Genomic DNA, 15,975 nt, shown 5'->3' with positions numbered 1-15,975 from the left:
ACCGATCTCAGATCATCTTTCCTAAACCACAAGGTACTCAGCCACAGAACTGAGCACCTTAACAGCCAGCCAGCCACAGAGCCCTGTGCTCTTTCTGGAGCCTCCCCTGCACACCTCCCAACCATTTCTCTTTCAATTAACTCTGTAAGGGCTGCCTGAGCTAGGCAGGCATCTGTGCCAATTCAGGGCTTAGTGTAAGCAAAGAGCACATAAAAATGAAGTTAGCACATGGCTGAGGGAAGAGCTCTGTGTCCAGAACTCGGGCGAGCGGGAGGGGGGGGGGGCGAGGGCGAGGGCAAGGTCGAGGGCGGAGGGTATCACGGCAAGGGTTCTGAGGAACTTGGGTAGGCTGCTGCAAGCTTGACCCACCTGTAGTAATACGGGTGTTTCTTCCCATCACTGCCCTCAGAAGTGACAGCACTGACTATGTCCTCGGTGTCGGTACTCACGAGCTTCACAGAGTGCACGGTCAGATGCTGGTTCAGGTTCGCACGGCACTTAGCAGCATAGGGGCACAAGTGGCATTTGTATTTTCTTTCCTCTGGGGGAGAAACCAAAACTGCTCTCAAAAAAGAAAAAAAAAAATTCAAGAGCTCACTTAAAGGAACCAATGAAGGTCGGTCCAAGTCTCCCTTTATGTGGGGGCAAAGGTCATGCCTTGAAATTGTACCTAGGCATATTCCTAGCAGTTCGCTCCTGTATCAGTACTCAACTCACAGACATTAAAAAAAAAGCCCTCTCTAGGCAGCAAGGATAAGACCTCGAGGCTGAATCATGGTAGGATATAGAAGCCCAAAGCAATGTTGAAGCGGAGGCTACGCGGGGCAGCCCAACCCCGGGGTGTGGGGGTGTGTGTGGGGGGGTGGGCAGAGGGCAGCTCTTTGAGCGGTTTCCTTGGAGTTCTCAAGATTTGTTTTTCTTCTTGGATGCGGTGTGAGTGCACACATGGGTGTGCCTCCATGGGTCACTCTGCATCCTTCAGGACAGGTGTACTTGCCGTGTGAGTGTGCACATGTGTCAACCAGCATCGATCTTCCTGACAAGATGTGTTTGGTGCACGCGTGTGCGCATGACTGTGACCTGTGTGTCATTCTAGGGTAGGCGCTGAGCTGGAGAAAGCTAAGGAAGAAAACCCTGAGAAACCTGAAGCCAAAGAGGTTCCATCATTTTCCCTCAGCTCCACGCCTGGGCTGGCCAAGGAAGAAAAGCTAATGAAATTAAAGGGGGAAAATGACTTGTATAAAATCATTTAATTGGAAATTTTCATTTTACATAAATAAACTTTACAAATCTCAATTAATTTGTAATGGGAGTTGGCTCATAAAGCTGACTAAGGCTTTAGGAGCACTTCAGAGTGGCGTTCTGAATTCATTTGACTAATCAGACAGACGACCGCTAAGGAGCAGGCCTGCTTCCCTTAGATGAAGGCAGCAGAGGCAACAAGCCCAGCCTCGCCTCTCCTGATTTCTGGGCTTGGCTTGAAGATAATGTCTCACTTTCTTCACCAGGGTTTTCCATCACAACACGGCACACCAGGTTATTTTATGGCACGCCCCTAACCACCTGATAGCTGCAGGTTCAAGGCTGGGCCTGAAGTGTGGGGACTATGTTTTAGGATTCCTGGCTCTGCAGTGAGAGATAAAGATCTGGGTTTCAGCACCAAGGTTCCACCTCCACAGATGGGGAGTGGCCCCTCCTTCTGTTACCTGTGAAGCTCCAATAGCTCTGGGATTTCCTCCTCTTAGAAGGTATGGACATATCTGGGAGAATCTGCCCAATATCTTTATTAACAATACTTCCTCCATCGGTTTTCCAAGTTCTCCTTTGTAGTGAATTTTTTCAAGTTCTTGTCCCAGTGTTATTTTGGTAATTTTGTTTGGTTATCTACCAGCTAACTTCTGTGCCAAAGAAAAATCACGAGTCCTTTTTCTCCAAAAATTCCCTCTCTCTCTCTTTCTAAAACAGGGTCTCACTATGTAGCCCTGAATGTCCTCCCACCAGGGATCCTGCTGCCTCTGCCTCCCAGGAGCTGGGATTGAAGGTGTGCGCCACCGTGCCTGCCTCCAATGGTTCTCCAGTGTCACTGAGATGAGCTTTGCCTTTCTTTCCCAGCTCAGACCATATCAGCTTCCCTGTCTTAATCCAGCACAGGAGAGGCTGTCTAGATTCAGGTGTTCTTTACTGACCCCCTCATTTTTTTCTCCTTTTGTGCTGTAGCTGTCTTAGTTGTAGGTATAAAATGTTCTTATTCCTTTAGATATCCAATACTTGTATTTTCTTCTTCTCCTTCTTCTTCCCTTTTTTTAAATTGATCCTAATTAAGTGGGGAATTTTATTCATCCTCTGTTACTTGGTTACTTGAAATGCATTTAAGTATGCTTAAAGAATGAGGCCTTAAAAATCCTCACTTCTTAAGAACACGTTATCTGTCTAATATACGATGAAAATTTGAATTTAGAAGATTTAAAAAGATAAAAGGTCAAAATTAATCTTGTCCTATTAATACTCTGTCTCTGTGCTTTTATTTTTTTGCATAATTGTACAAACCCCCTTAACTTTGATTTGTTATATTTTTCCTTTTTTGGACCAGGGTGTTCCTCTGCACTCCATGCTGTGTTCAAATTGGTCATCCTCCTGCCTCATTCTCCCAAATGCTGATATTACAGGCATGTTTCAGTATACCTGGCTTATATCATATTGGTATATCTGGATATATATATATAGTTTTTAATCTGGATATTTTAAAGGTCTGACTTTCGATGTTAAACTTTCAAAACAGTTGACTGTATTTTCTTTGGTGTTGGAGACTGAATCCTGGCTTCACATGGGCTCTACCTCTGAGCCACATTCCAACCCGTGTCGGCTGTCACCTGCACCCGCAGCTTCCCTGACCTTTCCCGGCTTAGCTTACTTCTGCTGGTTGTTACTATTTGCTTTCTCTTTGCTTCTTGTTATCTTCACTCCCCTCCTGGTTCTGCCCCTTGGAGCAGACCATCTGCTGCACATTGGTCCCCACCCCACTGCTCCTACCAGTGTGAGTGGAAATCAGAGGAGTGTCTCCTAAGATCTTCCTGCAGCTTGGCTGTTGTTTACATAAGCCTATCTCACACTTAGCATTCGCACTGAAATCTAAATTAAAATCTTTCCTTAATAGAAAAGAAGTTGATACCAAGAAGGTGGGGCAGCTCCGAACCTTTCAAAGGATCTGAATCCATCCTTTACAGAGTTCAGGAGTTGACCTAGAGGTACTTAAGTGCAGATCGCTTCTCATTAGTTCCTCTGGGAATTCAATGAGGCTTTTCACCATAGAAAAGCTTTTCCAGGGTCTCATTTACATGTGCCAGGCAGCAAGGCCTGTAAAGGTCAGAATCAGTTAAGTTCCCACCACTTCAAAATTCTCTTAGAGAAACTCAGCTTCTTGCTAGTAGAGAGCTCTGGAAGGGCCCGTGGAAGGCTGGGAGCTACGACCCTTACATACCTGTGTGCAATGAGAGGTGTCGAGACAATGTCTGCTGTCGTCCGAACACTTTCCCACACACATCGCAAGGGAAGAGCTGGTCATTGAATTTCCAGGATGGCAGTCCGTTTCCTGCCTCAAGGACAATCTTCTCGGTCTCTGGGCCAAGAGAACAAGGCGTTGTGAGGAACATAGGGCAGCAGGAATTCATGGGATTTAGCCAACCCTGAAGATTTCATCAGAGGCATCTCCCCCCACCTGACTTCCCCCAAGAATGGGGCTAGAGACTGCTAACAAGAACCAGTGGCTGTCCTCAGGATCATCTCCACTGGTGAGGAACACTGGTGGACCTCAAGGCAAAGTGAGCCCAGCAGCCGCTGGGTCTTCGGCTGTTCCTCTCATTGCTAAAGGCTAGTGAGTGCATGTACATGCATACACACACATAGATAGGTTAGGTAGGTAGGTAGATAGATAGATAGATAGATAGATAGATAGATAGATAGATAGAAGGATGGATAGATGGATGGATGGATATACAGACAGAAAGACAGACAGACAGAGGCTTGACAGCACTCTGCTCACTATATAGAAGGTGCTTAATAAACACTCGAGGGACTGAATAACAAGTGCACGATAACTTTCTGGAAATGTAGATGCCGGCTTCAAACAGTAAACAAAACACTGGAAATCCCAGATTCCACTAAAAACCAATGGTCCCGTGTCTGGAAAGAAAATATCCCACTGCTCTTACTGAAGGAAAACTTTGCGTCTGAATTCTGGGTTGTACACAGTGTTTAACCAGGAGTGCGTATAAAGCCGACTCAGGGATGCCCACCACACACTGCTCCTTGCACAAGATTACGGAGTGTGTTCTACACGTCTTGTGGCATCTGGAAAATGGGTACTCCACAAGCAATCCATTCGCATCCTTGGATGGAGTAAGCACACTTCAATACCTCCCTTTGTAGCTTAGAAAACCTTCATTCCTCATAATTGTTTATAGAATTTCCTTTTATTTTCTGACCCTTGCCTCTTCTCAACGAACCACAGTGGGCTAGATAAACATCTCTTCTGCAGCTATGTAAGAAGACAGGTGACAGAGGGGATGCCCAGAAGAGGGAAATGAGCACTTCAAAGGGACAGCTTGTTTGGGCCTCACTCTGAAGAATAAGACACTACAGTCAGTATTTATCCTTGACCTGACTGAGTTGCTGCCATTCTTCCCGAAACATGGTGCTACATTACAGAATGGAATTTCATTTGGAAAAAACTAAATATCATCAGGAGCTCTTTACAAGATCCAAGCAGAGGAAAGTGCTCTGAGCGCAGGTTGCAGAACCCTGCAGAACACAGTGCTTGATTTCACACAATTAGGCTAAAGCCATTTTCCAGATAGGAGCTTCCACCTATATTTGGACAAGTTAGCTGGATCAACGCACACTTGAATGTAGATTTGCTTAGCAATGTAATCTGTGGAAAGAAGAAATAAATAATGCACTTGGAAGGGGGAGCCGGGAAGAGCTGGAAGGAAACAGGTAACAGTCGCTGTGCGGTGATGCCAGCAATCCCAACACCCATGAACACACTGATCGATTGATCTGTGTTTGTTAAAATGTATCTCTTGAGGCCTCAGGGAGAAGAAACAAGTTTGTGTCAAATAGAAATGCCTGACTCGGGCTGTCTATAAAGCAAGGGGTGGAACTGCAGGGAAGGAACGATGGGAAGGTGAGGAGGGAGGAACAGGTCAGGGACCACTCTTGGGTGACGGTCCTCAAGCCCGAGTGTGGGTATTTCAGGCCTCAGAGACGAGAGATGGTATTTCAAGTAGTTCCTTCCAAGTGTGTAATCACACAGCGCTTTCAGGAGAATGGTAATAACAGACAGAGGTCAGGATGGTGCACAATCTTCTAATACAGTCACAATAAATGAATTAACTGTGTCACAGACCCAGCACGTAGGTGCAATTAAAAATGAAGATGTCTCTTAATAATTCTTTTGAGTATTAGTCATGTACTTGAGAGGCTGAAGCATCATAAAGAATTCAGCTTCTTCCACAGCCTTAGAAGGTCATGGCAGCTTTGAGGACCGGCCAGCTGTGCAGAGAAAGCACCACACAGGCACACGAGACACCCAGTATGCAGTAGCCCGGCCCTGAGCCCAGACCCAAGCCCTGCTTGGGCACGGCTCCTGAACCCTCAGGGTTTGCATCTATGGTACAGCTTTGTTTTCCTTTCCCTCAAGGGAGGGAGGCAATGACAAGCCTTGGGAACCTTAGCCCAGTGCAGGACACTGCAGTGCTGGGGCTGAGCTGTATCAAGGGGGAGGGGGAGGGGGAAGGGGGGAGGGGGAGGAGAGGAGAGGAGGGGAGGAGGGGAAGGGGGAGGAAGAGGCAGGAAGTCCTGAGCTTCTGTTCACAAATCGGAAATGCAGCCCTCAAGAGGCCACACATTCTTCCATGTGACTTGCTATCACTGTCACTCAAATGCCACGAGAGACCTCAATTTCTGGTGTCCTCCCCACTTCACCTGTTAACACATCGATAGCCATCAGAAGCAGCCGATCTTACTTTAAAGGCCTTTCTGGAACCCTGTTTACTATCTTAACCAAGCAACTGGATTTCACTAAGATGGTTGCAAAACTTTTCAGAACCCTTCCAGTCCCTTCATCTTTCCTGTCCACGTATCTGTTTATCCTCAGCTTTTACACAGCACCCACAGTGAGGAAGTTAGAGATTACAGTGAGAAGGGGATTAATGTATCGATTAGCACAATTAACTTAACAGCATAACTATTAAGGTCAACTGGCAGTCTATCGTGAAAGAAAGGCATGTCTAGTAAGTATGTGCCTGGAAGGCTAATCTTGGTTGTCAACTAGACACACCAGGAAAGGGCGGGGTGGGGGGCTCAATGGAAGAGCTGGCTACATCAGATTGGCTGGTGGCCATGTCTGTGGGGCATTTTCTTGATTACTAATTGACACAGGAGGGCCCAGCCCACCCTATGTGGCTCATTCCCTAGGCATATGGTCTTGGGCTGCGTAAGAAAACTAGCTGAACACTGAGAGCAAGCCGGTTAGCACTGCTTGTCTAATGGCTTCCTTCCTGGGATTTCTTGCTTTTGCTCTCCTTGATAGATTGTAACCTATAAACCAAATAAACACTCCAACTCCCCAGGTTGTTTTTGGTCCTGGTGTTTATAGCAGCAATACAAAACAAATTAGAACAATGTTTTAACTCAACTTAAGAGAAGTGCTTGTATGATTCTCTTAGGAGAAATGCTTGCAGTCCTAAATCAGACTCCAAAGATTTTATAGCCTCGTACAGCACCAAATCTCAGGTGGATTCTGGTCGAGATGATCTCTCTGACAGACACAGATCACCATATTAACCCAACAGTCATCCTTCCCGGCCCCACCCTCTCCTGTTATGGAGGCATCTGCTATAGGTCTTAAGTTAAAAGTGATGGCCAATGGAAAGGCTCTTGTTTTCCTGATGAAAAGAGAGATGCCCCTGAGTGTTGGCTTCTCTCTCCTTTGTGCCTTGATAACAGAGACAACCTTGGTGGTGGCAGATATTTTGTGAACATGAAGTATGAAGATGCAAGCCAACTTTCAAAGATGGAGGAATGGACGATGGGAAAATCAGGGTCTCTGTGGGCACTGCTCAGTGGACGAGTGAACGTCAGGATTCATCGGCCATTGGATTTCATTTTGTTAGAAGAAAATAAGACACTGGCTCTCCTCCTACTCCTCCTTTTCCTCTTCCCCCTCTTCTTCTCCCTCCTCCCATACCACTCCCCCTCCTCCCCCTTTAATTTCTCATGCCATTCTTAGCTGAAGCTCTCTCGCATGCCCAGTGCCCGTCTATAGCATCCCTCAGCTCACTGCCCGTCTGTAGCATCCCTCATGGCCACTCTATCTTCACTTTCCACAGTGGCAAGTGTGAAGCCAGATGAGTACATTCCCATCTTAATTATCTTTTATTCTGCTTAAAAAAACCTTACAAGTCTATTTTTTTTAAAGATTAGTAAGGAATTTGCTTTAGTTTTTCTGAAGCATAATATATACCCCAAATGGAAAAGTACACATACCAGTAACTGCATCGCAATTAGTTTCAAAGTCTCCAGATAGTTGAAGTTATGGGTATTATGTAAAAACTTCTGATTTCCTTCTTATTCCCACACCCCCTGGTGCTTGCTACATGGTTACCAGCTTTTTTCCTTTCTTTTAGAGCAAAATTCTTTCTTACCCTGTCTCACTGAATTTCCTCTCCAGCGAAACATTTTATTTATCTTCAAATCACTCCACAGATCCCTGGTACAATGAAGCCTGAGACTGTCCTCTCTAACTGCCCACCTAGAGTTCTGCCTCGAACACCAATGAGGGCTTTTCTGTGTCCTTAATTAAGGTTTCTGTTTTGTTTTGTGTGGGATTGAGGATGGAACGCAGGCCCCCATACATGCCAACCACATGTTCTACTACGGGGCTGCACCCCTGGATAGATTTTTGTTTGCATCGATGCAAACATGCATAGCCACAGGTATGTACTTTTGTCCCTGTGGTGTGGATGTGGCTGTGCAGTGTCAGTGAGGCACCCCCACCTCTTCTTACACAGTGACTTGAGGGCCCCTATTCATGACAACATGAGGCCTCATTATGCACCATGCAGTATCGAAAACTGCTTTTTAAGACCCATTGACCCAAAGAGATATGTCTTATTTGATGCATGGGCATGAGATGATCAAACTCAACTACTGTGTCTCCAAAAATGTCCAGGAGATAAATTTATTTAGTAGACAGAGTCACAGAATGTAGATCAAACAGAGAACCTACAGAGCCTTAAACCAAACTCCTTCATTTACAAGAGAACCAAATGAATCACTAATTCCAAGATCTCTCCCAACCCAAGGTACAATGCAAGTTGTATAGGCCAAGAAATATTTCCATGGTTACCCAATTACCCTACCCCAAACATTTAAGAAGGAATCTGAATTTTCATCTTGTTTAAATCTCTTTTCTTAGAACAAAGAAAACCAAGGTGCCAAGACATTAAGCTCCTTCTCTGGGCCAACTCAGTAGTGGCAGAAGAGAACTGGCCTCCCTCAAATATCATCTTGTTCCTCCAACCCACCGGAAATCAACACCAAATTCTACAACAATCAAAGAGATCTCCTCCTCCCCTGTTCCTTGGTTGTGCATGCAATATTCTTGGTTACAAGCGGACACATCCCAAATTGGCAACAGTTCAAACACTAGGATTTCTTCTACCTCTTTTCTTGAAAAGGGCTAGCCTAGTATATTCCAGGCACAAAGGTTAGCACCCACAGTAAGACCAAAATCAGTACCAAGGAGGGTCAACAAGACAGTCAGATGGGTGCACCCTCAAAGTCATGCCTTCTCTTTGACGTCAAATATGACATGCTGAAAAGTCCCTTAGGCTTTTTGTTGCTATGTAGGGAGACTGGTAATAAACACCAACATATTTAAGACATCACTCTTAAATATACGGCATCACTCTTAAATATAACTGGACAAAGCAGGCTGGAGTTTGCCTCATTAAGCTCCCTGGCCTCCTGTGTGGTGCATATGAGGTTTGTGGGTGTTTCCCAGGGAGACAGAAGCTATGCTCTCTGATGGATGGACACTCCCCAGCAACCGCCACTCATCTGCTTTAGGCATGAGAAATGCAGAGAGAAGGAGGCTTTATTTGGTTAAAGCTGGATAACATGAGTTCAACACATAAATAACTGCTCACATCCACTGCAGCCAAACTGGATGGCTCAGCACTGGAGAACAGGGTCTAGGGGAACTTGTGTTTTATACCCTGAAACATGGAGTCTTGATCCATTCTTCCTGTCCTCAGGGTGGCGGAAAAGTTCTGAGTTTGTAACTTAAAAAGTGGAATTCCAGGCTTCTGTGGACCCCTGGGTATATGGGAAGCTATCAGTCAGGTTGCCTTCTAGGAAGGCCATATCACTGCCTGGCTCACTCCTCTGGCCTCTGCTTAAATCAAGCTCCCACCTCTGGCAGGGAAGTGACCAATCTGTTGGGTATGCACCTCTTGGGTCTGATTACCATCAAGAAAGTTCTGGAAGGTCTTCTATACGCTGTAAAACAATCTGAGAGGGTCTCTTCATCCTCGAGAAAATAGTATCTGCTCTGTTAGCTCAGAGGTCACACTGCAAGTGTCTGGCTGGCGTTCATATCCTGTGTTACCATGTCATGAAACACTAATGCCTCTGAGAAAGACCTCATAGCTATTGCTCCTTGCTACCTCTAACTGATCTATTAGGTTCCCTATGACTGGCCTCCCTCACATCTCACCTTGGCTCTCCACACGACCAGATTCTCCTGTAGAACCATTTCAAATACTCTCTCAAAAGTATTATTTATGTATTTCTCTGCTGGTTAACACATCCATTCAACAAACAGGATAGCAGAATTTAGCAATGGTCTGTCGACCCGTGACCAACTAAGAACGTCCGATGAACATTCTAAAGCACGGCCAAGTTTCCTGTCTTGGGCTTTTTTGAGTCTTTAGGAAAACACAAGCACTTAACTAATTTTAAAAAGTATAATTTTGTTTAACTCCTTCTGGAACATACATGTACTGTTTCTAGAAACGCTGAAACCCAGCAAGCAAGTCTCCAAAGATGTCCAGGACATTTAACCATGGGGTATAACTGGAACTCACTATGTAGCCCAGAGTGACCTCAAATGGCTTAGCTTCCTGAGTGCTGGGATTACAAATGTGAGCCACCACACCTAGTTTATATGGGATTGGTTGTTTAGTGCTGAGCCAAAAGTTACTTTCAGCAAATACTCACTAATTGGCTATAATCCACTAAACTGGCGAAGAGGTTTGTGTTTTCTACACCTGGTTCTCTGTACAAGTCACTTCAAAACAATGGAAGAAAACTCGAGCTTGATTCGTTGGTTAACAGAAAATGCCTGTGACCAAGAACAAGTAAGCTAAGCACAGGGAGGCTTAATCACATGGAGTTTGACCACTATGTGGCACAACTTCTCTAATGTCTAGACATTGTCACCGCCAGAATCTAGGCCAACTCATGCCTGTTGCTTTTATATAACTTGTCTTTAAAGAAAGAAATCCAAGAATGAAATGTGATGTTGATTCTTTATGTTCTTCTATATATTGACAATTTCCAATAAATGTTCACTGAATGACGTCACCTCATATCTGTTGTGTTAAGTAGAAACCTAACTGCACACTGTAGTGAGGCGGCAAGCAACCTGTTGGGTCAATTCTCATTGCGTGTTGACAGGACGGTGGGCATTGGTACTTTTCCTAAGGATAGCAACAGGATTTAAATGCTTAGTAAATGCTCTCAGCATGTCTCAGCATTGAGGACATTGAAATCTCGACGGGAAATCAGCAAGCCTGCAAACTGAGCCATTTCTTTTTTAAGGAAGTTTGGAATTCGAGTGGGAAGTCCACTCAGTACTGAGTAGAACTTTTTTTTAGGATGGCAGCATTACTCCTAGTTATAAACACACACCTTCCTTCTCAACTTCCAATCCTATGAGAAGCTAGTGTAGAACCCAGTTCTGGTTGGGAAGGGTGGAAGTACTTGCTGAGAGTGTTTGACTCCGCCACTACCCACAATCCTCAAAGACAATCAAATAAACTTTGACCCTGGGCATCTATCTCCCTTGGATGCCTGCTGGTGGAGTGGTGTCCTTCAGCCATGAAGGTAAAACAACTGATAACAGAAGAACCTAAGGGCAGACTCCTGAGAACTCACTGTGTGCTGTCTGTCCCTGACTTCCTTCTTATTAGACAAGGCAGAACAACCTTTAGGGAACCTCAGCAGTTAAGCAGAACAAAGTTCTAAGGACGCCTGGCAGCTGATTTTCCTGAGGTAGAACACCAGGGCTTGTTAGTTAACAGTGCGTCATGGAGACAATGTGGTTGCAACAATGGCTTACATTCGTACAGGAGTCTTCATTGTCCTAGGCCACACACTATCCACACTGCATTTAACCTTACAAAACACTATGCCTTAGACAGTAGTGGTAGATTTACCAATAGAAAGGAAAAGTATCAACTGCTTCGGGTGGCTGAGTTGAAGGTCACATAGATAGTAAGTGGTTGCCTATCTGTCTCACTGAAAAGACCATTCATTGCATTTTACTGTAAGACCAAAGAGTAAAATTTAACTATTTCAATTCATTTCACCAGAAAAATCTGCTGCAGCAATCTAATTTGTTTCATTTTAAAGTTTCCTATGAGCACTAACCATAAGAGGGTTCTAACCGGGTAGCTCATGCCTGCATGCTGGTATTAGGCACACTAAGGCAGAAGGAGTGCCATGAGTTCAAGACCAGTCTGGGCTACACAGTGAGACCCTTTCTGACAACACAAAAGAAGAAGAAAGGAAGAGAGGAGGGGTTAGCTGAGGCCTCCTATCAAGGGTTCCATCAAAGGTTTCCAAGGCCTTATCAGCTCTGGATGCCTGGGATCCCTGTGTAGTCACAGACAGATCATCTCTCTTGCTGCTTCTGACGTGACAGAAAACATAACCATCCTGATTGGCCTTTCACCTGGCTGTGGGTTTTGGTATGTGTAATAGTCCTGTTAGCTTATGGGAGATTTAGCATTTGAAGGCGGACTGAGCACAAGTGTGTGTGTGTGTGTGTGTGTGTGTCTTGGAATACCCTCTAAGTCAGTGGTTCTCAACCTTCCTAATGCTTCGACCCTTTAATACAGTTCCCCAGGCTGTGGTGACAGCAAACCAGAATATTATTTTCACTGCCACTTCCTAACTGCAATCTTGCTATAATGTAGGTATCTGTGATGAACTATAATGTAGACATCTGATGTACAGCATATCTGGCAGGCTTTGCGACGCACAGGCTGAGGACCACTGCCCTAAGGACCCATGGACAACTGTGTCTCTGTATTACCACAGAGCTGTGCTTTCCCAGTTTGCATTATAAAAAGCAATCTCAGAGGAAAGGTAGTTTGTAGCTTCCCCGTCCCTCCAAACACCACCCCAACTCCAGACAGGGTTTCTCTTTGTAGCCCTGCTGTTCTGGAATTCCCTCTTTTAAGACCTCAGACTCAGGTGATCCACACTGCTTCTGCCTTCTGAGTGCCACCATCACCAGGACAGGGTACTTTTATTTTTTTATCCAAGGAATATTTATTGTAATTTTTCCCTAAAAGTATTTGTCTTTTTTATTTATTTTTTACTTTGGAAAAATACAACAACAATCTTTACTTTTATCACGTTAAAAAAAAAACCATAACCACAATTTTTTAAAATCTTGATTCTGAAATACTATTTGATTAAGCAGAATTTTTTTCATATGGTGAGGATTTCTTTAGCTGGCTTATTTAATTACTCTCCATGCAGGGAATTCCAGACACAGGACTGAGAGTTCTGCTTGCTCCTTTGAGCACAGACTGATGACTTAGAGGTAACAAAATGGATCCTCTAGCTTTGGGGGTGGGAAGCACCAGAGGAAGGCAGTGAAGGGCCTCAGATGACCTCCTTCTGTGAGGAAGGCACTAATCTCGCTCATGCATGCCCCATCCCACCACCTGACCACTTCCAAGGCCCCACCGTCTAACCGCCAACATGGGGAGGAAAATTTCAGTGTAGGAGTCTGGGAGGACATACCGTGTAGAGCACAGTACATTGCTAGGCAGAGCATGAGGGAAGAGACTGTGAGCAATTTCCTGTAAGGTAACATCTCATGAGTGGCGACTGTTAGCACTCTGACCAAGAATAAAGGGTAATGTGTATAATTCATGCCTACCTATTTATATGCTTTGTTACACTAACGTGTGTGTGTGTGTGTGTGTGTACACGTGAGTGCCACAGTATACTTTGTCCATCAGAGGACAACTTGCAGGAGTTGGTTTTCTCCTTCCACCTTGGGGTCGCAGGGTCGGAACTCGGGATGCCAGCTTGGCAGCAAGCACCTTTACTCACTTAGCCCTCTCACTGCCTCCATGCACTTCTGTAATGAGGAAAGTTGTGGCTGTGGATGTAGGTGAAACAGGATGAAGTTACACCTTATTGAGCACTTATTTTCTTCCCGGTACCATACTAAAGCCAAGAGTTCTATCTTTGGCTTTATTTAATCTTCATAACAGCACAGAAAAATTGGAATCATTATTAGCTTCATTCTGTAGATGAGAAAAAGTCACGAAGAATGATGAAGGAGTTAGCATGTTCCCATATAGTTGGAAAGGGGGAGAGGTGGGTTTTGAACCTGGGATGCTCCGCTCGGAAAAATACATACTCTGCAGCTTGTCCAGACAGTGAGCGCGTTACTCCTCTCAGAAAAGACCTTTAATGTCTGTCAAGTAGAGTCTGGCTGCTGGTGCTGGCCTGAAGATCCATCTAGGCTGATCACCTTACTTGAACCTGGTGCTACAAAGGTCAATGCCACACGCTTAGTTTTCCTCTTTCCTAGGAGGCAAGTGCCACCATATCCCGTGGCCTTGGCTCAAAATACAACTGTGGGAGCCTTGCACATGGAACAACAGATGCTCTGTTGAGGGATGGGGTGCTGTCAGAACAGGAAGCTCTGGTGTAAATGTAACTGTATCCTAAACACGTACCTTATTAGCAAGGAGTTTTGGAAAAGCTTAGAAATGACTGTCAGGGCTCTGCCATGATCAATACAAATGAATGAAAAATCAGAGCCATCTCTTTTTAATCATCTCAGGAGTGGGCAAGAGTGAGAAGTAGATTTTTGGCTCATGTGCCAGAAATGTAAATACCCAACAGCCTGGGATATTTTTAAGTAACACATAATCTACAGTTCAAGTCCAAAGCTGCTAAGCCAAATGAGAAGTGCGTATCTTTTTTGAAAAGCATCATCTTCCAATTTCAATTCTCAAATTGAAAAGGAAACCAAATAAAATCGCAAAAAAATCTTTGAGGCAGCTGAGTATGGTAAGGAGTGCCTATAACAATTAGCGGGTATGGGGTACGCACTGAGGAAGTGGAGACATGGGGTCCCTAGGACAAGCTAGCCAGACTCAGAGACTCAGGGAGCACGGGGCTCACAAGAGACCTCAGTAAACAAGTAGAAAGTGATTGAAGAAGATGCCCAGCATCAACCTTTGACTCCCAGACATATACCTGTGCACATGTATGCGCGCTTCCACAGACCTGGGGGACGGGAGTACTGGAAGTTCAACACCAGGCTGGGCTGCTCCTTACACAAAAAATTCAATGCAACCAGTAGTTTGTTTACCAAATAAGACATTAGAAAAATCAAATAATTGGATGCTTTCTCTCTATGAGGAAAACATAATGTATTAATCTTTGACAGGGTTTTTATGTAGCCTATCATGTTCCTGAATTTGCTATGAAACAGATGAGGACTCCCTTGAGCTTCTGAGCCTCCTGCCTCCTCAGTACTGGGTTAAAGGCTACACCATTATGCCTGATCCGTGGTGCTGCAGATGGCATCAGGGCTTCATGCATGCTTGGCAACTTGCCACTATCAACTGGGCTGCACCTCACCTCCCAGATGCAACACACTAGTCAGGCACTCTGCTTGTATTATTCTTACATATTTTAACTACTTTTTGTCTCTATCCTTTCTTCTTTTATATAGATACTAGAGGACAATAAACACTTGTGATCTGAAAAAAAAATCTGGCTGCAGGCAAGAGAGAAAGAGGCATTGATTCATGATATGTAAATGAATGTAAGTGATTTTTCTACAAGTGAGCTGAGAAGTGGCTACCTTTCTGCACTGTAACACAAGTGCTTTACCTTTGGTAACAAAGGTTCAGCGTCCTTTCGAGACTTTATCTCAATAGAACCTCTGTCTCATCTTCTAAGGACTAGGGAGCAATTGGAAAAAGAATATTATTCTCTAGTTCACAGACAATTTATGGGATGTAAAAGCTAATTTCCCAACTGACGTCACATGGTGAAACCACTTATCTAGGACTTCCCATCCCCCAATGCCTGCTTCTCAAGAGGCTGAAGTTCAGATTAATCACACCGCATAGTAAGAGCTGTGCATAGCATATCAGCCTTCAAACTGTTGAGTGCACTATGGGTCATGGACTAACAGGGGACAGGTAACAGCACTATGGTAATCTTATTTTCCAGTTTGGGCATGTGCACATTTGTAACCTTAGTGGCACTTGAACACAGATTTTTGCATCTAATATTAATGCAGAAACTCACAAATACTTGTGGAATTGGATCACTGCCATGTTCTAATTTCAGTGGGAATGTGTGGCTGCTTTTGCAACAGATGCACTTGTTTCTAGGTCCTGTTGGTGACTCCTGGGTTGAGACTGTGAACATTCTAATCTTTACAGGAGACGGTGTCAAGTTAACGTCCTACAGATATCCCATCTCATTTCATACTTTTAAAAGCCACTGTAGAGCCAACACCTGTAAAGGCTAGTGGCAGGGCGCCGTGACTCGTCAGTATCCAACACTTAGTATTGTGTGTACGTGTGTGCTCTTGTGTGTGGGGTGAATATGTGTTCATGTGGGTGTGTGTGCATGCAT

At 44.6% G+C, this 15,975-nt stretch overlaps 1 protein-coding gene across 20 annotated transcripts in view; it reads right to left on the bottom strand.

Annotated features, from left to right (window-relative positions):
- The window catches only part of Zfp827 (zinc finger protein 827), a 166,283-nt gene that overhangs the window by 14,320 nt on the left and 135,988 nt on the right, over positions 1-15,975 (bottom strand). For 13 of the 20 annotated variants that reach the window (XM_006531246.2, XM_011248470.3, XM_011248477.3 and 10 more), the window contains 2 exons: positions 3,479-3,616; positions 370-559 (listed from right to left, as the gene is read on the bottom strand). In XM_006531246.2, coding sequence (XP_006531309.1) covers positions 370-559; positions 3,479-3,616 — 328 coding nt within the window. The remainder of the gene's footprint in view (positions 1-369; positions 560-3,478; positions 3,617-15,975) is intronic. The other 7 variants (XM_030243704.1, NM_001294279.1, NM_178267.3 and 4 more) reach the window with 1 other exon arrangement.

The sequence above is a fragment of the Mus musculus genome, chromosome 8 (assembly GCF_000001635.26).
Source record: "Mus musculus strain C57BL/6J chromosome 8, GRCm38.p6 C57BL/6J".
Lineage (NCBI taxonomy): Eukaryota > Metazoa > Chordata > Mammalia > Rodentia > Muridae > Mus > Mus musculus.
This window is presented reverse-complemented; position numbering and strand designations above follow the sequence as displayed.